Source organism: Cetorhinus maximus, chromosome 8, assembly GCF_964194155.1.
Source record: "Cetorhinus maximus chromosome 8, sCetMax3.hap1.1, whole genome shotgun sequence".
Taxonomy (NCBI): Eukaryota; Metazoa; Chordata; class Chondrichthyes; order Lamniformes; family Cetorhinidae; genus Cetorhinus; species Cetorhinus maximus.
This window is the reverse complement of record NC_135886.1, coordinates 19,038,031-19,063,925: the sequence shown is the minus strand read 5'-3', so window position 1 is coordinate 19,063,925 and position 25,895 is coordinate 19,038,031. Positions and strand designations below refer to the sequence as shown.

Here is a 25,895-nt window from a genome sequence, read left to right as displayed (position 1 = left end):
AGGAAGGTGGCTGGTTGAGTCATAATTCAGGATGCTTATGCAGCATTTGTTTCATAGAAGAAGCCTTAATTATTATTCCAATAAACAGTGGTTTAGGATTTTTTGGCAGATATGAAGAATTTCTCTGCAAATATACCCACAATCTTCTCTCAAGTCAAAAAAAAAGAATTCTGTACATTCTTCTCATTATTTCTATTGCAGTGTTAAAATCAGAGCCAGACAAGGGAACAGAAACAAGGATTGAATAAATATACTTTTTTAATTGCTGACGGTGGTATCATTGAGTACAATGGGGTATAGTCACTGAATGTAACACATAACATGCCAATCTGTCTAAAATAGTAAATTTAAAAAAACAAAGAAAAAAATACCCCTGTGTGATTTGATAGATGTAGTGAAAAAATACCTCAGACACATTTTATATAGAAAGAAAAAAATTGGACAATGCAATCAAAACTCAGTAATTGTATGAAATGAGTGGAGGTCAATATACAGCAAGCCAAAAACTGGATACCTGACTTGTCAGATTTCAAAACAGCAGTTTAGAGCAATAAACACTGATCAGGGCCACATTCAGACCAATACAAGAGTCCCAATTTTAACCGGACAAGCCCAGCGAGAAGAGAAAGGGATCAGGTTTAAACCCAGTTTAAACCCCAACCAAAAGAACGAGGTGTAAATGGGGATTTGACACAAAACCAACCCATCCGTGCCAGGTGGGTTAGCTTAAAATAAGGGCTCTAGATTTTTTTCAATTAAAAGGTTTTACATTTTTCTCACAAAAGTTCACATTTGCCATAATCTTGATTTATCTTGCTTGTGATACCCAAATTTGCGTGACAATCTGAAGCTGTGAAGTGGAGACAATACAACATTTTTTTAAAAACCCAAAGTGAAATTCAGTGTAAAATATGGCTGTAGGTCCCTATCGGAGAGACACGGTCCAGTTCCTGAAGGTTAAGCAGTTCCTAGATTCAGTGAATGTATGTCTTCCCAAGTGAAACCTCTATATTTTTAACGCTAATTGTTTTTCATGTAGCCTACACGGCATTTTCATGCTATATACAAGCTCTGTTTATAAAACTAAACTATTATATAGATCAGCACTTGTGGCTTGTGCGTGGACGTGAAGGAAAGAAAAAGAGAAAGCGGGTACAACACAAAATGTTGGCTCAGTATGTGATCACATTTGACACTGATCTTATTCAACACAGTCAATGATTGGACAGTCATTTTCACTTAGCATAAGTACCTGATTGGGGCAATTTCCACCTGCACGCTAGCAAGGGTGAGAACTGTATTCCCCCCCATCCCACACCCTCCCCCCAGACAGAATGGTTTTGTAAGGCCACTCCAAATACATGCAGCCGATCGTACAATCCCAGCACAGGGGCTGCATAAATACTGCACGAGTTGTGCCTGCGCTCCACTGAGTTAGGCTCGCCTGAATTAATTTATTGTAAGAGGTGTTCCCTGAACTCTGCCAGTTCCCTGGGCTCGGGGCCGAAATGACAGGCGGCAGCCACTTTGGATGAACAGCAGGGCGTTCTGAAAAACCCTTGCCATGCAAAGGTTTTTTTTTGAGAAGTTGGCTGAAGGGCAAGGAATTGGTGAGATATAAAAGCTAGGTAGACCAGTTACAAGGAGATGATTACCCAGAAAAATACTGCAATTATTTTACATCTGGAATACTGCTCAGTTGTTCCAGTCATATTGTGGGGCTTCTTGTTCACATACAATGCAAAGCTTTAATTAGTCTTGCGTATAGTTGGTTCACAGACTCCTAAGCATGCTAGGCCCTCCCACTCTACACATTGGGTGCTATGGGCCTCATTTCGCTATGCTAATACATTTGCAGCACCGCAGTGCCTTAGGAACCTGACATGTAATTGCCTCTCGCACTTTTCAGTGTGGTCAAAAATAGTATTGCCATTTTTTTAAAGAAATGGAGTTAACTACTTTGTATTTTAATTCAAAATATTGCTAGAAAAACATTGCTTTAAATGGTGTTTTCTGACAAATTCAGACCAATGCCTCCTACCAAAGGCGCTTGCTCAGGATCTTGGCTCATTAAATGATGCTGATTCACAGCCTCTTTGAAGTAGATTTATCTTATTCATTCTTGCAGTGCTTGGTGGCCCAATGGCTTGCTCTTCAGCTCTACAGTGCAGTAAGCTGCTTATGATAAGAAAAAATAGCTTTTTCTCTCCATCCCTGCTTCATCTTTGCACCAATACCACATTCATGTTTATGCCTCAAATGCACGCCATAATTTTCGATGCAATCTCTATGATCATGATTATCCTCCCAGGGGCCACAGTGCATTGCCATCTAGTGCAGGAGTAAAGAAAATTAGAGTTAGGAGAGAGAAGTGAATCTTTTCTGAAGGTTTTTGGGGAGCTCAGGATTTTATCATAATAAAAGCAAAATACTGCGGATGCTGGAAATCTGAAACAAAAACAGAAAATGCTGGAAAAATCTCAGCAGAACTAACAGCATCTGTGGAGAGGAACAGAGTTAACATTTCAAGTCCGTATGAGCCTTCCAGCTCTGAAGAAGGGTCATGTGGACTCAAAACGTTAAATCAGAATTTTATTATTTCTTTTGAATATATTGGCATTGCAGAATTCTATGCTGTCTCTTCAGGAATTAGTAACTATTTTAATTAGGATTCCATCTGTCGGATTCAGCGCTCATGATTCGAGACTTTCAGAAGGATCAGAGCAGGGTGTGCTTGAGATTGGTTCTGAAGGAATGTATTGGAAGATACTGTAACCTGGCCCAATTTCAAATCAGTGAGCTCACTACATTTTTTGTAATTTGCCAAACAAAGTTTAAATTACACAAAAACAAAAATAGCTGGAAAAACTCAGCAGGTCTGATGAAGAGTCATACGGACTCGAAACGTCAACTGTGTTCCTCTCCGCAGATGCAGTCAGACCTGCTGAGTTTTTCCAGCTATTTTTGTTTTTGTTGCAGATTTCCAGCATCCGCAGTATTTTGCTTTTATCTTAAAGTTTAAATTAATTGCCTTAAGGAATTAGCCAACCTTCAGCATACAAGTAAAAATGATTAAACGGACTGTGAACATAAATAGGCGTCAGAACGTGGTAGAGCAAACCTTAAAATTTCCTTCCCAATCCTTTGCTTCTAGTTCGTATCGGCCCCTCCATCTGATTGGCCCTGCAATATCTGGCAGCCATCTGAATGAAAGAATTCCTCAATGCCAATTCATTCCCACAAAGATTTGAATCTCCTGTTTCGGCTGCTGACCATCCAGGCTTGCACTGGATGAGTTTTCTGATATGTCAACACATTTTGTGGTGAGCAAATTATCCTGTTAACTAGTATTGGCTACACAGTCAAACCTTCAACATGAAATAGTCTCATGATGGTCAGTGGGTATTTTGCTGGGTAATTACCTTTTCCACAAATCTAAAACTCTCATTCCTTTTGTTCCTCTCCATATCCTGGTTCACACAGACACTGATTTCCAGTTTTTGGGTTCAATCACTGCCCTATTATGGCTGACTTTGTTACTTTATTACAAAATATGTGAACCACTCTCCAACAAAGTCCACCCCAGGCATGAAAACTCTCAGTAATTCCAGACTCGGTAAAACATCTTTAGCCTCAATGGCATGAGGCCCTATAATGTGAGGCATTAGTTCCAACCTTAATGCAAAAAAAATAATGCTGCAATATCTTGGGTCACTTTTCATAACCATCTGCAATGGTTATTGGCTTCAGAATTAGCATAATGGTTTCTTGTTAGGCTACAAATGATTACACGTAGGTAGCCTGAACTAAAAATAACAGCCCTGCCCCGATCCCGAGGAATACTGTTTGCATATTTCTACATTGTTTCACAAAAGAATAGCTGAACATGGCTTAAATATAGATGAAACTGTTGTAAAAGTGAGGCCACATGCATGCTAATGAGGACAGCCCGTGTCCAATACAAATCTATCTACTGGCACTTTATTCTTGACTGGTTGACACAGGCTGAACTACTTGGAGTGCATCAATGAAAAAGCACTAAAACATTGACTTGAAGTTGCTCCAGCTACCATGCTCTTAAAAAAAGTGAGCAAATTTATGAATGTACATTTCCACAATTACCATTTAGCACTTGACTTTCTGTAGATGGTGTGACAGTGGGGTTGGTGCTTGAGGTTGTGAACCCCAATGATCAGCTTCCCTTCACCTCTCTAAAAAATGCCAACTAAGTCCCATCTAATTAAAAATCATACTTTTTAAAAAAAAATGTATTTATTGTAGGTGGAAATATTTACAAAAGTTTTGTTAACGTAATGTGAAATGTTTGGGAAAAAGGGATGGTGAAGTAACCCTTCCTTTGGGGCATAGTGATTGCTTCCACTGAGCAGATTTTCCAAAGACTCAAATGAGAGTGGTCAAAAATGAACTACGCTCCGCTCGATTTGTAGGTATGACAAGACTTGTTAACACTGTGGCATGATTGGATGAACGTGAAATATGTTGCCACCGTGCTTCGCATTGACGTGCGTCATCATGCTTTGAAGATGCCATAACATCCAAACTAGAATTTCCAGAGTCCTTCATTTAGGCCAACATTGGCATCCACAGTTGGAGGAGTCGAATAGACTCCTTTAACAAACAACTTAAACAAAACCTGTAATATTAGAAGTTATCATTTTATCAAAGTTGGTCTTCAAAATGCCAAAATATTATTCCTCGCTTGAATGATTCACCAGAGCAGCATTTTCAAACTGTTATCTTACGCCACAAAAGGAAACATGAACAAAGACTCGTCCGTCACAATATGGATCTGTGACAGAGACAATACTCTGGAAAACAACTCTCTACTCTTGTCCATACAAACAAAAATATGTTTCTCAAAGTCTGAAATGCAAATTGTCTCTCTACTTCTAAAATACACATTGCTATATAATAGTTTGCCAATAAATCTGTACAATTGACTTCAAACTTTTTAACTGGTATTCCACCAGTTTAAACAAACATTCATAAGAAGTATGAGCAGATGGATAAACACTTCTGGGTTACGTTCTGTGAACCATCTCAATGAGTTTTTTTTTAACTGTGCATTCTCCTTCTTTGACAGGCTTGTTGCCATCTCTGAATGGGTGCATTATCTGGGTATTTGCTGTGAGGCAAAGGCTATTTCAAATTCTAGATGCAAGAGGTTTTAGCCAATCATATCATTTCAGTGACACGCATGAGCAAATTCACCATTCCAATATTGGCAATGGGGAGCCACACTCAAAGCTTTTTCCCCCATCTCTGACCCATGCCCTCTGAGTGTAGCATCGATAAAATTTACCCCAGAGGAAGCAGAGGGAACTCGTCACTGACAGCTACTCACCTTTATGACAGGTAGAGCAGAGACCTGGCCTTGTAAAGATTAGTTCTACGGTATTTTAATGCTTGCCAGTGGGGAAATACTGCTCATTGTATTGCTTTTTAAATAGAAGTGTTGCATTTTGTAATTAGTTAATGTACAGACATTCACATGATGCAATGAGAATTAGATGGTTGCTGGTAGATGGCAGGAATAGAAAGATCCCTCCCAGACATTATTGGCAATCATGGCAACAGTTCCAATTGTGACCATATTCCAACTAATCTGAAGGATCATTACAGCCAAGCTAATGGTTAATTTAACCATTTAGAGTCTGAGCACGAGTATTGTCAAAGCATGAGAACTCCAAAACTCGGTACATCTAGAAACATCTGAAGTTTACTTCATATAAAATTTATACTGCAAGCCTGCATTTGAAATAGGAATACTGTAAAACCTGTTCTGTTCACGGGGAATTTCAGATTTTTGTGGATTTGTTTAGAAATCCGTGAAAAAAAATTAATGCAAGCTATTGATAATACAGCTTTTAGCGTTAAAAATGTTTAAGTATAATGAATATTGTGATCTTTTAAAATTTTAATCCCATGAAACTAAGATGGTTTTAAAGTAATCGAGTAAAGCTTTAAATAAGACAAATTGCAAGAAGTCATGAATGAAATTTCTCTGAAATAAGCTTTACACAGAACAACAAAAATCAGAAAGAAACATTCAGCTGAAAGACTGAATCAGCCTTTCACAGAATTCACAAAGTGACCTTCCCCGGCAACCCTCCCCCCACCCCCGCCCCCCAACTCCACACAATTCTTTTACATTGGTTTTAAAAAACCTCGCCACATATTGGCCTAGTAGTATCATGATAGAGTGTTCACCTCAGCACAAGAGGCAGAATCAAAATAAATCTTAAAAAAAAATCCAAAAAGCCAACTGATTAAAAATTTCTGAACTTCATGCGACACTTAAAAAGAAGTTTCTAAAAAAAAATTAGTGAGGCCCACTTCCTGGAGCACTTCCCAGTGTTGTCTTTCAGTGGCTGGCTGGAGTTGGGGCAGTTAAGGCCTTCTTTCTCCTTTTTATCAGCAAGGGATTGCAAGACTCTTCTATCTTTTTGATTTTAATTTGTTCGTAGTCAACCCTCATGGTTGCCAAGGCACTGGTCATCTCCTCCTGTCATGAAAGAAAGCTGTATTAGAATTATGAACCAGCACAATAGAAATAAGAGATAATGCTGTTTGTTCCCATCTCGTTTCGCAAGGACCATCTCTGCAATCATCCCATTTGAAGGGATCTAGCCAGAGACTTGCTCCTAATCCTCTGTCCAGAATACTCTTAAATTGGCTCTGAGATGCGCACTGGAGTAGCCTCCAATAAACCATCATTGAGTTTCCTTTCCTTCCTTGGTGAATGTGCCCGGGCTCAACTCAGATATCAACACAGGGCCAGGGGCACTGCAGGTACACACTTGAGAAGCAACAACTTGCAGCTCCAACAAGACGTTCCATCCTAACTAAGAATTTGAGTAAATTCACTAATCCCACACGCTCTCCAGGGTAGTCACGGTCAAAGAGCATGCAGCTTTTAGAACTGGGATGGCAAAATCAGTGAATTTATTCTAGACTTCAGTAAAACTTTTCAACATTTTGTTAAGGCAGAGAATGGTATGTAATGAGGATGGATGTGATACATGCAAGGTTTTTAAGCAACGCAGGGATGAATCCACAAGTGTCACATATTATATTGTCATTGTACCAGATCTCTTTATAACATGTTTTAAACAGAAATATACTTCAATTTCACGGTTTCCTGGAGTTGTGTGAAATAGGTAACATGATTGTAATAAAAAAGGTGAAAATAAATCTTTCTGCGTTGCACCCAAAATGTTGTTGGTGAGGCACTAGTGGTCTTGAATATGGTTACCATCACCTCAATGCTCCCCCCTTACTCTCTTGACATCTTTATGAATTAACTGACAGGGGGCAAACTATTTTGCGGGCTGGGTTTTTCTTCCTTGGGTGAGCTCAATGTTCTTAATCAAGAATATACAATAAAACTGAACTATTGGTTTTACCTCTGTCATCTACCTAACCAGTAATTCCAGAATTGGGATAACCATATTTATTCAGAAAGACGAGGGATGTACCACAATGGTCCACAATTTTGAGCTGTGGGATGAGAGAGACTGCCTGGAGCAGAGCTATTTTATAAAGTTTTATTTTTTATTCTCTTCCATCCAGTGTGTGGTGGGCATAATATGGCACAGTGCCAATGGCAGGGTAAGACATGGATTTGTTTCCATAATTCTGTGCATGAGCTTACAATCTCAACCATGACCTCAGGAAAGACAAGTACATCTTTGCAGGAAGGGAGGACAAATAGGCAAGTCACCTCATGTCCCTAACATAGGAGGTCTTAGCAGCTAGACTAAAATGACCATTGACAAACAGCTTGGGGAGTAAGCATGACAAAGGAAAACCTTAGGAAAGGGAAAATAATCAGGACACAAGATTGTATTAATTTCTTGCTCTAAAAATTCAAGTCAGAAAAATCTCAGGTTTGATTTCTGGTCTCTGCTGAGCTCATGTCAACTGAGTGACGGTATGAATGCTACAATTATTTTAACTCCTACAATAGATACGTGATTTTCCTTTACTGGTCTTGGTTTTGTAAAAGCTCAAAGCTAAATCAGAAAAGCTAAATATAGAATCCTGCAGTGGACAATGTTACATAGCCTATGATTGACAGGATCTTGAAAAATGGTAATGAAGAATTTAACATGGAATTTTCCCTATATAGGGACACATACAGTAAGACACATGCATTATCCAGTAGATGTTACACCATGCTTCCACAGACTCAGCCTGAAATGTATCAAGCTTTTTTGACAGTTGTGTTACAGGAATGGACTGAAATCCACTTTTACCTTTACATCTTCCCATAGGTCTTTTTCTTCTTTCAGCACCCTGCTGGTATGAAGAGGTGTCTGCGGTACCTGCATTGATTGCTGAAGGAAACAAAAACAAAAACAGTTCAAAGTCAAGCTGCTATTCAAAATACTGAATCAAGAAACAAAATGTACGTAGCCTGAAACTGCAGGCTACAGAAATGCTTTCTCAAAAAATGTTTAAATTTGGTTGCTTCCAGATCCAAACTAAACTATTATGGTCTTCTTTAATAAAAAGTGAAGTACAGTACAGAATCTAACAATTAAAATGCAATTTTCCCTTGCATTAACAGTGAAGAACAGTGCACAGCTGGAAGGTTTTATTGTAAACTTCATCATTGTGGATTTAAAAAGTATGACTATTAAAGGTGTTATTGGGGGTGGGGAGCGTGGGGTGTTGACAAAATGCTAAGGCTGCAAACTACAGGGCAAAGAGCTTTTCTTCTCCCTTAGGTCTCTGAAACACAATGGTACATATGCCTTTAACATAGAAAAATGTAAGTTGCTATTAATGCATTTATAAAACTTCCTTTCTCGCTATTTTAAAAGCTTTAATCCTATTAACTGGTGCACGTCACTTTTAAAATAGCGAAAAGTTACTTTAGACAACATTAAACATTTGGCCTGGAGCTTGCCATGCCTTCAGTCTTTTTAAATGATTGGAGAGGGGGAAGAGGAGATACTTGGTGAAAAAAAAGGTGGAAGAAAAGAACAAAAACACCTGAACAATTCCATCAGGAAAAAAAAATATTCTAAAAGAATGGCTTCTCTTAAATCCTTCAAGCCTCATTCCACAATGAATTACGTACATTAATCCATGGATGATTCATAAATTCCATGATGGTCATGCGCTGTGTTGGCTCAGTCTTCAGGAGGTGTCTGATCAGTTGTTTGGCTGAAAATTTTAACAATGAACAGATGCAATATGTTTTATGATATGTGTTTACATCATTTCAAATCTTCAGAAGATGTAACCCAAACACTTTGCAAACTGCAATTCATTAAACTGTCAGGAGTAGATAAACAAGAAAAAGAAAATGGTTGCAGCTCCATTTTCACTGGATTCTGCGTAATATACAATGCCATTACACAAGTTTTTCCAAGAGGTAAAATAAGCACAACTGAAGTCAAAGACAAAAGTGAAGTCAAAAAAACCTGGCGTGCAAATCTCAACATAAGCAAGACTTGACCAAGCTCCAGTGAATTTCTGTCCTACTCAGCCTGGTTCCTCAAGTCTGGTTAAGTATAATTCATTTGTCTGTCTCTACTTACTGTGTAGGACAGGATCCAAAACATATTTCAGTACTGTACCAGGGTGTTCCAGTCTTTAAACCTTGAAGTTTAGTAGGATTTTTTAAAAATCTCATTTCAGGAGCATTTGTGTCATGCTTTTAGGCCCCATGTTGGGAGCCAGGCTCTGTAGTGGTACTAGTCTCCCCCATACTACAAATGCCAAAACACAAACTAAGCTTGAAATCAAGAGATGCTATTTGGAAACACAGAATCTTACAACACAGAAGGAGGCCATTCCAGCTCACTGTACGTGGGCCAGCTCTTTGAAAAAAACTATTGGTCTCTCTTCTGATGAAGAGTCATTCGGACTCGAAACGTTAACTGTATTCCTCTCCGCAGTTGCTGTCAGACCTGCTGAGTTTTTCCAGGTATTTTTGTTTTTGTTTTTGTTCTAGATTTCCAGCATCCGCGGTATTTTGCTTTTATATTATATTGGTCTCTCTTCCCTGCTCTGTCTCAATGCTGTGCATTTAATTAGTAATTTGTTATTGCAAACGTTCTACTCTGATGGTAAGAAAAGTTGGCTATCCGAAAAATAAATTCTCAGGGATTGACAGTGAGAAATATTTTATAGTCAATTTGCTTATTTTTAAAAATTCTTTCACTGGGTGTGGGTATCACTGGCAAGGCAAGCATTTGTTGCCCAACTCTAATTGCCCTTGAACTTTTGTGGCTTGCTAGGCCATTTCAGAGGGCAGTTAAGAGTCAAGCACATTGCTGTGGGTCTGAAGTCACAGGTAGACCAGACCAGGTAAGGATGGCAGATTTCCTTCCCTAAAGGGTATTCATGAACCAGGTGGATTTTTACAACAATAGCTTCATGGTCACCATGACTGAGACTAGCTTTTAATTCCAGATTTATTAATTGAATTTGAATTTCACTGGCTGCCATGGTGGGATTTGAGCCCCAGATCATGAGCCTGAGTCTCTGGAGTACCTAGTCCAGTGATATTACCACTTCCCACCACCTCCTCTCGCAGTTATATGAAAAATTAGCATGCCATTTTCAACACCCATTAAGCATGATTTATTAAAGCAGTAGCATTTACACAATGCCCTGCCATAAAATTCTTAGCACGGTTTCAGCAGATACTATCATTCATAAATGCAAGTTGGTGTATCATTGCCATGGGTCAGGCTTGTAATTTTTTGGCAATGTAATTCACGTTAAACCAACCAGATGTGCAAAGATGCTACATTCATTAAAGAACAATTCACATTTAAGCTAGTAGATTATCTGAATGCTATTTACTGCACTCCACTAGTAACTCATTCTAGAAGGTTCTTTGAGATGATTCAATCATATGGCAGAGCTTTTATACAAAATTTAAGGACTTTTTAAGTTAGCCTTATCATGCACAATAGGTTCTGCAACAAGACAGTGATCTGATGATATCACAAGCTATAAATGCTTGAGAGTGCAGAGTTTAACTTCAAACCATTGGATTTCTCAAGACAAGCAGAGTTAGATTTTGATTCTATCTTTAAGCAAACAGATACAAGTTGAGAACATTAATCCTATTTTTGGCATATTTTTAACATACTAGCAATTTCAAAATAACACTTGGGCGCAACTTAGTACTGTTTGGTTATGACAAAGTTAACATTGAGGGAATGTCACATTTTTATTTGGTGAAATATAAGTGAAAGGTATTTCAAGTCAGTTTAAGAAAGTTGGATTACCCTCCTCCGATACTTCAGACCATTCTGGATTGGGGAATTCATACTGTCCCATTCGGATTCGCTTCTTCATTCCAGGTGAGATGGCCAGTCCGTGGTTGGAGTAGAATGGTGGATAGCCACACAACCTGTAGATATATGAAAGAAAAGGGTTTGTTTTAATATACACAGATACACAGCATTTGAACCAACCTACAATTAACAGTTTAGAACACAGTAGTACTGAAGATTATCTTTGGATAATAAGTAAAACAGCTAAACTACATAATCAATAGCTGGAGATATCATCACTTTCGCTAGAGCTATTTTTTGGTTTAAGCAGTACTTTTTCCACCTGCATTTTTCAATGAAGCAGTGGAATGCTACACGATTTGCAGAATGCTGAACTGGTGTAGGATCAGGCATGATTGTCAATTGTATCTAATCTCAAATAGCTCCTATGCTCTCACACAAGGTTTACTTACATCAAATCTATGCATTTACTAGTGTAAAATTATAGCATAATATTAGTCAAATTTCAATAAGCACTCTAAAGACCAGAGCTCAGAATCTATGTTAACACTTCACTGCAAGCTCGGGGGAGTGCTGGACAGTCGAACATACATTCACTTGAGAAGTGAAAGGCAGTAAAAGATCCCATAGCACTATTTCAAAGAAGAGCAGGGGAATTCAGTGCCTTTACAGCAAGTGATCTACACAATTAATGATGCCACTCCATATATTCCTGGGATTTTTGCATCATTAACCTCATTAACAACAGTTAAAAGGCAATTGCCATCAATCCGTCCCCATTAAAATCATGGGTGATTTTGATTTTCCTGCAGCTAAGCTAATTTTCTGCTACTGCTTAACAAACTTTTTCTCTCAATTAACATCACAGTTTATCTGGTCATTATCATATTGCTGTTTGTGGGCCTTGCTGAATAATTTTAGACTGTTATGTTTCCCACATTGTACCAGTGACCACACTTCAAAAGGACCTAATTGGTTGTGAGGAAATTTAGGATGTCATCAGGTTATGAAAGGCACTATATAATTCAAGTCTTTCCTTAAATATTCCCAAGAATTTCACCAACGAGGGCAAGAAGAAAACTGAGTAAACATTAAATTTTCTTTTTATAGACTACATCTAAATTGGAAGGTTGCATAATTACAGTTTCAAAACCTCAAAGAAATCACGTTGAGCATTTTGTACAGGTGATGGAAAAATGACAGAAAAAGTGTTTCTAATACCAAACCATCTTGACAGCTTAAAACAAAAACAGAAACAGAAATACCTGGAAAAACTCAGCAGGTCTGGCAGCATCGGCGGAGAAGAGCACAGTTGACGTTTCGAGTCCTCGTGACCCTTCAAAAAAACTAAGTAAAAATAGGAAAGGGGTGAAATATAAGCTGGTTTAGGCGGGGGGTGGTTTTGTTGGGACAAGCAGCCAGTGATAGGTGGAGATGATACTCCACCTGGTACAGGGTGCCATTGTTTTTTTCCCTGACTGACTAGTTTGAGGTTTTGATTTTGCACCTTATGATAAGTTCACAGTTGTATCAAAACTTGACAGATAAGATATATTGAATAAAGATGGCAACCAACTGTGAACTTATCAGCCTAAGGTGCAAAATCAAAACCTCAAACTAGTCAGAGAAAAAAACAATGGCACCCTGTACTAGGTGGAGTATCATCTCCACCTATCACTGGCTGCTTGTCCCAACAAAACCCCGCCCCCCCCACCCCTTAAACCAGCTTATATTTCACCCCTTTCCTATTTTTACTTAGTTCTGTTGAAGGGTCATGAGGACTCGAAACGTCAACTGTGCTCTTCTCCGCCGATGCTGCCAGACCTGCTGAGTTTTTCCAGGTATTTCTGTTTCTGTTTTTGTTTTAAGCTGTCAAGATGGTTTGGTATTAGAAACACTTTTTCCGTCATTTTTCCATCACCTGTACAAAATGCTCAACGTGTATCATCTTGACAGCTTTCTGTTTCGACAAACGTAGACAAACAACAGAGTGCATTTCAGACAATCATTGGATAAACTTCAGGCGTGAGAATTTAATAAGCATAGCTGTATGAAAGGAAGATTAACTGGCAGCGTTCTGCTGAAGTAAGGCAGAAGGATACGACTTAAGAGTTGTGCAGGTAGATGAGCCTGTAATCCAGTTTCTATGGTAATAGTGTTGCGGTTGCCATCTTTATTCAATGTATCTTATCTGTCAAGTTTTGATACAACTGTGAACTTATCAGCCTAAAGTGCAAAATCAAAACCTCTAACTAGTCAGTCAGAGAAAAAAAAACAATGGCACCCTGTACCAGGTGGAGTATCAACAGATAGATAACATTAAAAATGTAATTTCTTGATGCAAATTCGACTGTAAATTATTGAGATTATATATGCATTAGGTGGCCAGACTAACTTTTGATGGTCTTTTAATGGCACGTCTTTTGTCTCTTCAATTAAAAGGCATAACTCAGCGTTAACGCTCTTTTGCTTTTATGTGGCAATACGGTTGAATAGAAGAACCAAAACGCAGGTCAGTACACTTTCAGAACAAATAAATATAACCTTATAAAGGAAGTTCATGACATCGAGTCAACAGTAGTTTAACAAAACAGGAAAGGCTTTTGCAGCAGCAGCCTTACCAGCGTTGGAATTTTCAGATGAAAAAAGACATTTAAGAAGGGTATAACGCAGCCAAAATCACAAACAAAGCTGGGTGTAGCAGGAATCTGTATTTGTTGCATCTTTATTTTTGTTGGTTTTTCCTCTCTGCAAGATGCTACTCAACTGAGGTCAGTAAGCAGCTCCACTGAAAATCATGTTAGCAGCATCCTTTCCTGTACTGGATGCTGATCAGAAGGCAATTAATCCCAGAAAGGTTAGGTCCTGCTTAACAGTTAATCTTCCCAACTCTAGACACCTCCACAGGTTTGTATCAAAGAAGTGAAAGCGCATCAAATATGTGAATTTTGCAGTGGAGCCACTTATAATGATCCAGGAATCAGCAACAACTGAGAAGCTCCCTGTTGAACAGGAAATTCCAAATTAATGGTAAAAAGACAATGGTCTGAACTTGAACTGCAAAGGGCAGGAGACTATGGGTGAGGACAGGGGGTTGAATCCCTTGAAAGTGACATTATCCCACCCTCTTCAGGGTTTCACCAGGACAGGATTAAAGGTGAGTGGGGAACCCCTTTGGATTTGTCAGGGTAAGTAATTAAAGGTTCTTAAAAAGCCAATTCGAAACTGTTTTAACCTTCAATTCCGCATTTAACAGCAAGTGTGCCTGCTTCCCAACCTGTTATCAACTCACCAGAGTCACCCAGATGAGTGCACAGTGGGGAGAGCGTCTTCAGTGAAACTGACAAGCAGCGAGGGCTTTGATCAGTTTCACTGAAAAGTTCCAGCCATGGCCAGGTGAGAGGCTTGCTGCCCACAATGTTTCTTCAGGGAGTGCTAGCACTGCTTGGCGTTTGATTGCGAAGTTCTTGGAAGGTTTTTCACCTGTCCAGCACCTCACTCATCTTTAGCTGCACTTTCCTGCTGCCGGCCTTTACCACAGCATGAGAGTAGCTTCTGCAGCTCCACCCTGCACCCCTGATGAGGGGGCAAAGGCAGAAGCAGGACCATTGCCAACAGCTCCAGCAGTAGGAGGAGTAACACCAGCAACAGTGGCATCTCCAGTTGCCATCTCCGCAGCCGTATATCCTTCCACAGGACAGAGGGGATGGAAACCAAGATCCAGCCGGCAGGGGACGAAGCCCCCAACATGGGGTCTACAGGCAGAGGATCAGTTCTCTCAACATGTCTGAGCACCAGTGCATCAGGAGGCTCAGGCTCTCACGGCAGAGTTGCTGCTGATACCTGCACTTTCCTAAAACAAACTTTCCTTCCCACGCAACATACATTGCCAGTGAGCAACAAGTTGTCTGACATTGGAGGGCTAGCACCCTCCACCCCAACCACCACCCCCCCACCCCCCCCACTCCAGGTCTCTGCGAGAGAGAGGGCCGAAAACTTGGTGAGAGGCAGAGAGAGAAAGCAGAGAGCTGCAAGCGTACACAGTGTGGAGAGGAGGGAAGGGCAACATTTGTCAAGCTGACTGAGGTGTGTGTATGAGGGCAATAGGATGAGAGCGAGTGTGAGCTCCAAACTCAGTTCCCTAGTGTAAGAGTTAAACAGGGACTTCTATTAGTAAAAGCCAAAGGTCAGCAGAATTCTCCAGGCAAACCTTGTATACCATAAGAGCCGATATTAGCAGAACTCTCCAGAAAGACCTTGGGGATCACAAGGGATTAACTAGATAGGAGACAGAAGCGGTGGGGGGTGGGAGTGGGGGGAGAGGGTGAATGAAGATAAACAGATACGGTAAAGACAAACAGTATAAGGCTAGAACAAGATAAAGAGGCCCTGCTTGGGTAAGAGTAAGATACATATCTGGGACTGGGGACACCTGCTTATTATGCGATTATGCACTGACAAGATTGGAATTTGAATAACACAATGTGTACGTAACTAACTGTGTATAAAAAAGATGGTTTTCCTGTAATCGGTAGAGTTCTGCTTTAGCTAGTCTACAGCAGACTCTCCTTGCATTCGCTTGAATAAAATGAATGTTAAGCTGTATCTGAGCCTCCTGTGGTCGACTCTGACAAGGCACCACAACACTAGCTACCAGGGCTAGAAAGGAACATGCATTGGGAGGGGGAGGATCTATTTGTCGTGGTCCACGTAGGTACCAACAACAGAGGTAGGTCTAGGAAAGAGGTTCTACATAGGGAGCATGAGCAGCTAGGGCCTAAATTTAAAAGCAGAACCTCAAAAGGTAATAATGTCTGGATTACTACCTGAGCCACAAGCAAATGGCATAGGGTAAATCAGATTATGGAGTTGAATGTGTGGCTCAAAGCTTGGTGTGGGAGAAATGGGTTTCAATTCATGAGACACTGGCATCAGTAATGGGGAAAGTGGCAGCTGTACTGTTGGAACAGTCTTCACCTGAACCATGCTGGGATGAGTGTTCTGGTGAGTTGTATAACTAGGGCAGTGGAGAAGGCTTTAAACTAATTAGTGGGGCAAAGGGAGCATGTGAGGGAAGATGTGGTAAAGTGAAAGAAAAGGACAAGGCAACAGAGCAAGTTATCAGTAAAGGTAATGACAGAACATGGCAGGAAGGGACAAACTGTACAAACTTAAGAATGCAACAGCAGATGAGGCCATAGTTTGTAAAAATAGTAAAATGCAGAACTATAGGCTTTGTATTGGAATGTCCATAGCATTCATAGCAAAACAGGAATTGTGAGCTCAAATAGAAATAAATATGTATGCCCTGCTAGCCATTACAGTGACATGGTTGCAAGGTGACCAAGGCTGGGCCCTGAATATTCAAGAGTATTTGACGTTTCAGAAGGATAGGAAGCTCAGAAAGGCTGTTGGGTTTGCTCTGTTAATTAGGATGACATTAGTACAATAGTGAGAGATGACCTTGGCCCTAGAGATCAAGGTGTAGAATCAGTTTGGGTAGAGATAAGAGATAGCAAAGGGGAGAAGTCAATTGAGGGAGCAGTTTAGGCCTCCTAACAGTAACAATGCTGTAGGACAGAACATACAGGAAAAAATAATGGGGGCTTCTAAGAAAGGCACTGCAATAGAAACATAGAAATGAGGAGCAGGAATAGGTTATTCAGCTTCTTGCGCCTGCTCCACCATTCAACATGATCATGGCTGATCGTCTATCTCAACGCCACACTCCCGCTCTCTCCCCATACCCCTTGATGCCTTTAGAGTCTAGAGATATATTTCCTTCATAAATATATTCAGTGACTTGGCCTCCATAGCTTTCTGTGGTAGCGAATTCCACTCTCTGGGTGAAGAAGTTTCTCCTCGTCTCAGTCCTAAATGACCTACCCCGTATCCTGAGACTGTGGCCTCTGTTCTCGACACCCCAGCCAGAGGAAACATCATCCCTGCATCCAGTCTATCATGGGTGATTTTAATCTACATAAAGTTTGAACGAACCAGATCAGCAAAGGTAGCCTGGAAGATGAGTTCATAGAGTTTTCAGGACAATTTCTTGGAGCACTACGTTCTAGAGCCAACCAGACAGCAGGCTATTCAAGACTTTGGGCAGTGTGCAATGAGGCAAGATTAATTAATGGCCTCATAGTAAGGTAGCCTCTAGGTAGCAATGAACACAACATGCTTGAATTTCGCATTCGGTCCGAGGAAGAGAAGAGTGGGTCTAAAACTAGCCTTTTAAACATAACTAAAGAGAATAACAACAGCATGAAGATGGAGCTGGCTAAGGTGAACTGGAAAAATAGGTAATGGGGTAGGTCAGTAGAATTGCAGTGGCAGGCATTTAAGGAGATTTTTCATAACTTTCAGCAAAGATACATTCCATTGAGAAAGAAAGACTCCAGCAAACAAATGCACCATCTGTGGCTAACTAAAGAAGTTAAAGGTAGTATCTAATTGAAAGCAAAACTGTACAATTTGACAAAGATTTGTGGTAGGTCAGAAGATTGGGCAGAATTGAAAAAGCAGCAAAGAAGGAACGCTGGCTAGAAACATAAAAACAAATGGCAAAAATTTGTATGGGAAGAATTTTCCCGTCGGCGAGAGCGGGCGGGGGCAGGGCCCTCTCGCCGACACGTAAAATGGCGTGGGATGACGTCGGTTGGAACTTCCGATGTCACCCCGCGTCATTTCCATTTTCAGGTCAGCAGGGGTGCAGCTGAGTCAGCTGCGCGCCCGCCGACCTGTCAATGGCCTATTGAGGCCATTGAGAAACTAATTAAAATCATTAATGGACCTGCCCGTCCAATCGTAAGGTTGGCGGGCAGGCTAGGAGCCCTGGCGGCCTTCAGAAAAAGCATGAAACCTCATCCATGGGCGGGATGAGGTTTCATGAAGGTATTTTAATTTTTAATAAAGGTTTCAATATAAGTTATAGACATGTCCCAACTCATGTGACAGTTCCACATGAGGGGACATGTCAGGGAAATTTTTCTATCATTCATATCACAATTTTTAATTTGAAGCCGATCTCCCTGAGGCAGCACCTAGCCTCAGGGAGACCAGTGCGCTCTTTCACGCACATGCGCGAAAGAGCGCACTCCCGGCTGAAGGAATCCCCTCCCCGCCCGCACAGGGAGCGCATCCTGGTGGACGTCACGCTGGGCAGGCCTTAATTGGCCTGCCCACGTAAAATGGCGGCGTGCCCCCAATTGGGGGCACCGATTGGAGGCGTGCCCGTCCTTCTGCTGCCCCCCCCCGCCCCCCCAAATGGGGGGGAAAGTTTTTCCCTAAGACTATTTAAAAAGGATAAGAGTAACTTAAGTGAGTGTGGGTCCTCTAGAGAATGTGTCTGGAGAACTCAATGAGAAATAAGGAAATGGCGGAATCCTTGAACAGATATTTTCACTGTAGAAGACACAAATAATATCCCAGAAATACTTGCAAATCAAGAGATGAAAGGGAGGAACTTAAAAAAATTACAATCACCAGGGAAAGTGCACTGACAAAACTATTATAGGTTGACAAGTCACCAGGACCTAATGGACTTCATCTTAGAGTCATAAAAGAAGTGGCTGCAGAGATAGCAGACGTGTTGTAAAGTAAATTATGAGGAGGACAAAGAGTTTACAAAGGAATATAGAAAGGTTAAGTGAGTGGGCAAAAAATTGGCAGATGGAATATAATGTGGGAAAATGTGAACTTGTCCACTTTGGCAGGAGGAATAGAAAAGCAGAATATTATTTAAATGACAAAAAATTGCAAAACCCAGCAGTACAGGGAGATCTGGGTGTCCCAGTAAATGAATTACTAAAAGTTAGCATGCAGGTACAGCAAGTGATTAGGAAGGCTAATGGAATGATGTTGCTTGTTGCAAGAGGAATCAAATATAAAAGTAGGAAAGTTTTGCTCCAGTTGTATAGGGTGATGGTGAGACCACATCTGGAGTAGTCCGCGCAGTTTTGATCTCCTTACTTAAGAAAGGATATAACAGCGTTAGAAGCAGCTCAGAGAAATTTCGCTCAACTGATTCCTGGGATGAGGAGATTATCTTATGAGAAAAGGTTGGACAGGTTGGGCCTGTATCCATTGGAGTTTAGCAGAATGAGAGGTGATCTTATTGAAACATATAAGATCCTGAAGAGAATTGACAGGGTAGGTGCTGAGAGGATGTTTCTCCTTGTGGGGGGGGGAAGACTAGAATTAGAGAGCAGTTTAAAAATAACAGGAATCCCATTTAAAATGAGCACGAGGAGAAATCTTTTCTCTGAGGGTCATTGGTCTGTGGAATTCTCTTTCCCAGAAAGCAGTGGAGGCAAAGTCATTGAATATTTTTAAGGCTCGAGTTAGACAGATACTTGATTGACAAGGGAGTCAAAGGGTAAAGGAAGTAGACAGGAAAGTAGAATTGAGGCCTGTCAGAAAGATATAATTTTCATAATGTTATTTGGAATTTACTGTGAAGCAGAGCAATAGTGGGGTCTGTGTCTAAGTATGTGTGTGTGTCTGTATGTGTGGAACTTAATTGAATCAGAGACATTTGGTCTGAAGGCTTCGATGTAAGAGGAGAAGCTCGGTTTGAAATACTAAATAGGTAAACATGGGTGAAGTTTTAGAATGTGAGGTGTAAAGGGAACATATGCATTTTTAAATAAACCAGAGCAGCTTGAATTCAAAAGAGGGGGCGAAATATTTCACCTAGCCAGAAGAAGTTAAGAAACAGTGTGTTTATTATTCTCAAAGATTACTGGTAAAATTGGTACTATGATAGATTTTTATTGTTAGAGAGGTAGAGTCCAAAGACATAGTGAAACAATGGGAATTTGCATTCAAAGGGGAAAATATGTATAAAGAAGAGAAAGCTGTGTGCAAGGGAAGGCATTTTTAAGATCTAACACAAGTGTGAAAAGCCTCAAGTTGCTGTCTACAAGGAAGCGAAGCTAAGGAAATACTCACTTTGAATTCGACTGTCCGGTGTGCATGCTTTGCCTGGGTCTGTTTAATTCCGTGCTTTACTGCTGCCTTAACAGAGGTGTAACTGGGAATTAGATTAACCAGGGGGCTAGGAGCTATCATAATAGTAATTTGTAAATCTATGTATGTGCATTAAAATCTTTTTCTTATTATTAATAAAGATTTCATTTAGTTTTGTAAGAAACCTCTAAGCCTCGGTGGCCTTTTTACTGAATTCAAAGCCCTGCATCTTGAAATAAATACAAATAGCAAATAGTTGTGGTAGCTGTTTCAAGTTTCCCCCTGGGATTTGAGCCGCTTGGCATTTACCATCCACCTGCCATAACAAGGCCACAATCAGATCAGCCATGATCTTATCAAATGACAGAGCAGGCTCATGGGACCGAATGGCCTACTGTATGTTCGTATGTCTGTGATTAAGTCAGTCTGTTTGCAGACCCAGAGCTTCCAACCTCATTCATGCCATCAGTAAGACCGCCTATTTCTTCTGGCATAACATTGCTCAAACTTTGTCCCTGTCTGAGCTCTTCCACTGCTGAAACCCTCATTCATGTTCTTGTTACCTCAAAACGAGACTATTTCAATGCACTCCTGGCTTGTCTTCCTCATTCTAGCTTCCCTAAATTTGAGGTCATCAAAAGCTCTGTTATCTGTGTCTTAAGTCACAGGATTTCCTGTTCTCTTATCACCCTTGTGCAAGCAGTAAACAGTGGAGTGCCACAAGGATCAGCGTTGGGGCCTCAACTATCTGTAACTTATATAAATGACTTGGATGAAGGGGCCAAATGTATGGTTCCTAAATTTGCAGATGATAAAGATAGGAACATAGGAGGAGTAGGCCATTCGGTCATCAAGCCTGTTCCGCCATTCGAACAGGTCATGGCTGATCATCTACCTGTACGCCTCCCCACCCCCCCCCAACCACTATCCCCATATCCCTTGATGTCATTAGTATTGAGAAATATATCAATATCGGTTTTAAACATGCTCAATGGTTGAGCTTCCATAGCCCTCTGGGGTAGAGAATTTCAAAGATTCACCATCCCGAGTGAAGAAATTCCTCCTCATCTCAGTCTTAAATGGCCTACCCCTTATTCTGAGACTGTGTTCCCTGGTTCTAGACTCACCAGCCAGGGGAAACATCCAATCCACATCCACCCTTTCACGCCCTGTGAGAACTTAGTAAGTTTCAATGAGATCACCTCTCATTCTTCGAAACTCTAGAGAAAACAGGCCCAGTTTCCTCAATCTCTCCTCATAAGACAATCCTGCCATTCCAGAGATTAGTCTGGTGAACCTGCGATGCACTCCCTCTATGTCAAGTATATCCTACTTTAGATAAGGAGACCAAAAACTGTACACAATACTCCAGGTTCGGTCTCATGCACCTACTATCACCCGTGTTCACTGACCAATAGTGGCTCTACGCCAAGCAGCATCTTGATTTTTAAAATTCTCACCCTTGTTTTCAAATCCCTCCATGGCCTTGTACCCCCCCCATCTCTGTAATCTCCTCCAGCCCCACAGCCCTCAGAGATATCTGCGCTCCTCTAGTTCTGGCCTCTGTGCATCCTTGATTTTAATCGCCCCCCCCTCATTGGAGGCCGCACCTTCAGTTGTCTAGGCTGCAAGCCCTGGAATACCCTCTTTGCCTCACTTTCCTCCTTTAAGATACTCCTAAACCTACCTGTTTGACTAAGCTTTTGGTCACCTGAGTTAATATCTCTATGTGGCTCTGAAATATTTTGTTTTATAACACTCCTGTGAAGCACCTTGGGACATTCTATTACGTTAAAGGCATTAAATACAAGTTGCTATTTTTGTTGTTAAATCGGCAGCTTGCCCTAACAAGGGCAGTCCTGGTGGTAGCAGAGAGGTGTTCACAATGGCTGTTCCCTTGATGCTGATGGTTTGAAGACTGCGTTACAGGAAGAGGCTTTAACAGCTTCCAAAAGTTTCAAAGGAATTTGATAAGAAAACATGAAGCAGTCAGATGATAATACCACACAGCGCAAGTTCCAATCAATCACTGCTTAGAGGAGGTATGTTATACTGGAAAGGTTCCCCTCGTTTGCCTTTTCCAGGCACAGCTTTTCATTTTTGTTACCTAATGCATACATGAACACAGTACAACTAAAACTTACAGTATGTACATTATTACACCCAAGGACCACATATCACAAGATTTGTCATACTTTTCAGGCCCAAGAACTTCAGGAGCTGTAAGATGAAGAGAAAACAGAAGATAGTGTTATTGACACATCATTGTTGGATAAGTGACTGTGGAAGATCAGATGCTATAATACATACAAGTTACAACATGGAAACAGATCATTTGGCCAATCTGCTTGCATTTGCTCCCCATACAAGCAAATTGTTCTACCCACCCGGTTCCCACATCCCTTCAATCCCCTTGCTTTGCTCCACTTATCTGATCTAATCTTGAACGCTGGTATAATAATGATAACACCCAGCTTATTCCAGGTTTGAAGTCCACGTGTCATAAACTTCAATGCGCACTCAGGTTGGTGGCATGAACCCTATCAATGTAAAGGGGCACACTTAGGGGTTTCATCTATAACCACCTGGGGAAAAATTGAATCGCGCACGCAGCTGATTGCTAGCAGCATGTCAAAGTTTCAAGGAAGCTACATTTCCTCAAAACACTCTACCTATAGTCAACTCGGTGCACCATTATGGTAAGATTAAAAAAAAGGTAGATCATCCCCTCCTTGAAATTAAACAGTTGGTACTGAATGTGGCCTAGGGTTAACCGCAGGGCAAAAACTAAAGCCTCCGGCTCAATATTTCCCCATCGAATCCCTCAGCAAAGAAATTGATGACAGTTGGGTGATTGGGTGGTTGGTTAGTCAAATGAGTCCCCTGCCTCGCCTGTGTGAACTACAGAATCTTTGAGACAAATACACCCATAACTGACCCACCCTCATTTCTCTGAAGCCAGAAAGACAGACTAAAATAACCAATTTCCTCTGCAGAAATGCTTTTCCACTCAGGGTCTTGTATTTGCAGTTATTGCATAACAAGCTAATTTCCAAAAATATATCCTGTGACACAAAACTAGTTAAGAGAAACTACCACAGTATCACTTTCCCAACTGCATTATTGACTCAGTGGCCACTCTCATTGAATAGCACAGCAAATGATCTTGAATGCTGTATCAAGCATTACTGGGAAGATATAGGTCACGACAGGATGAAGAAAAATGGATTAGATTAAAAACTGCTCGTCGGTTGGACATAGCTGTTCTACACCACAACATTGGACAATTCAAGACATTTTCTGATGCTTGAGGCTGCGTAAGCAAAATTGTGAGATGCAGTCAATCAAAAGTTTGTATCGGTCATCGGGTTTTATGGAACACTTCAGAAGTCCAGGGGACTTATTTCTAGGGGCATAGAATTCAAAAGTAGTGAAATTATATTAAACTATGTAAAACCCCAATCAAGTTGCACTTTGGCAGGAGACATCCAACTAAGGCTCTGTCTGTCTTCTCAGATGGATGGGAAAGATGCCATGGCATCATGTCAAAGAGGAGCAGGGGAGTTATCCCCAGTGTTCTGGGCAATATTTATCCCTCAATCAATATCACAAAAACAGATTGTCTGCTCTTATTAACATTTCTGTTTGTAGGAGCATGTTGTGCACAAATTGAGTGCCACATTTCTTATATTACAAAAATGACCACATTTCAAAAGTATTTCATTGGCTGTAAGGCATTTTGGGACATCCTATAAAAGTGCTGTATAAATACAAGTCTTTATTATTTACCAGAGTACAGCTCTGGTCTCAGTACAATTAAAAGAGCATAGAAGCACTGGAGAAAGCCCAAATAAAAATTAGGACAGATGCAGAGCTGAGAAATTACAGCTGTCAGGAAGGACTAAACAGATTGGGGCTTTTTTCTTTAAAGACCTAATACTCAGAGGAGATCGGATGGAGATCTTTAAAATTCTTAATGGACTGGAAAGCATAGAAGTGGAGACAATAGCCCGATTGTCAGGTGAGGACAAGGAAACGCAAGTTGGGCACTATTGCAGCTTCTAACCTGCAAAAAGGCTGTGCAAAAATGGCATACATCTGGAAGGTAGAGAAAAACTGCTTTTCCTGCAGGAAGGAGACTATGTGCGGCATTTTGTGAGCCGATTCCCACCTCAGTGACGAGACAAAAATCTGGCCCAATGTATCCATTTGTGGGAGAATGCAAAACTAGGAGCCAGAAATAGAAGACGGTCACTAATAAATCTAATTGGGTAACAAGAAGAAATATCTTTCCTCAGACAATGGATCGAATGTGGGTCTGCTACCACAGGTAAGTAGCTTAGATGTTTTCCAAAGGAAACTAGACATGTACAAGAGGGAAAGGGAAATGGACCATATCCTGAAAGACTGAGATGACACAGCTGGACTGAGTGGAGACTCGTGTGGAGTATAAACGCCAGCACAGACTAGTTGGACTGAACAGCCTTTTTCTATGCTGCAATTCTATTCTATGTATCTGAGGTCTGTACTTCACCTAAAGACTTTCCTATCTTTGTGCTCTTATGTGGCAGGGTCTACTCAGGAAATTGACAGATTTGTCTCTCAGGCTAGAGAACAAACACTAAGCTCCTTTCCAATGAGCTATATGCTAAAATTACTTTTTCTCGTGTCTTGCAAGGCCTACTTTTACAAAAATGCTTGAGCACTGATCAGTTCTAAGCAGTAACTCCTACCCTTTCATATGCATATCTGAGCATTCAGTCTTTCAGCGTTAGTCTACGGTCAGCCTCTTGCTGCAAGGTAAAATGACCACAGTTCTTGTGCCAAGTCAATCCTAATACCAGGTATTAACAATCTTGGAGTTTAAATCCACCATTTCATGTATTACAATATTATGTATTAAAAGCAAAAGTAAAAGCAAAATACTGCGGATGCTGGAAATCTTGAAACAAAAACAAAAATAGCTGGAAAAAATCAGCAGGTCTAACAGCATCTGTGGAGAGGAACACAGTTAACGTTTTGAGTCCGAATGACTCTTCATCAGAACTAAAGAAATATACAAATGTGGTGAAATATAAGCTGTTTGAGGGGGGTGGGACAGGTGGAGCTGGATAGAGGGCCAGTGATAGGTGGAGGCGAAGAAGAGATTGCCAAAGATGTCATAGATAAAAGGACAAAGGTGTGTAGACGGTGGTGATCTTAGCTAAAGGATGTGCTAATGGTGACATTAAGGGTAGAAAGCAGGACGAGCAAGTGACACATGGCTCTAGTGGAGGTGGGGTAGGGGTAGGGGTAGAAATAGGCTAAAAGGTGGAGATAAAACAATGGATGGAAATAAATTTTAAAATAATAATAGAAATAGGTGGGAAAAGAAAAAAATATTTTTAAAATATATAAATTATTAGAAAAAAGGGGGATTGGAAAGGGGGTGGGGATGGAGGAGAGAGTTCATGATCTGAAGTTGTTGAATTCAATGTTAAGTTCGGAAGGTTGCAGAGTGCCTAATCGGAAGATGACGCGCCGTTCCTCCAGTTTGCGTTGGCCAAGGACAGACATGTGGGCAAGAGAGCAGGATGGTGTGTTGAAATTGCAAGCGACAGGGAGGTCTGGGTGATGCTTGCGGACAGACCGAAGGTGTTC

General features: G+C 40.8%; 1 protein-coding gene across 1 annotated transcript in view; it reads right to left on the bottom strand.

The window, feature by feature from the left end:
• Window positions 1–240: 240 nt before the first annotated feature.
• Window positions 241–25,895, bottom strand: part of LOC144683484 (MAP kinase-activated protein kinase 2) — a 221,262-nt gene continuing 195,607 nt past the window's right edge. Inside the window, exons 6-10 of the mRNA XM_078546541.1 lie at window positions 22,400–22,475; window positions 11,277–11,401; window positions 9,110–9,195; window positions 8,280–8,360; window positions 241–6,526 (exon numbers count right to left, since the gene is read on the bottom strand). Of these exons, the coding sequence (XP_078402667.1) occupies window positions 6,386–6,526; window positions 8,280–8,360; window positions 9,110–9,195; window positions 11,277–11,401; window positions 22,400–22,475 (509 nt within the window). The 3' untranslated portion in view covers window positions 241–6,385. The remainder of the gene's footprint in view (window positions 6,527–8,279; window positions 8,361–9,109; window positions 9,196–11,276; window positions 11,402–22,399; window positions 22,476–25,895) is intronic.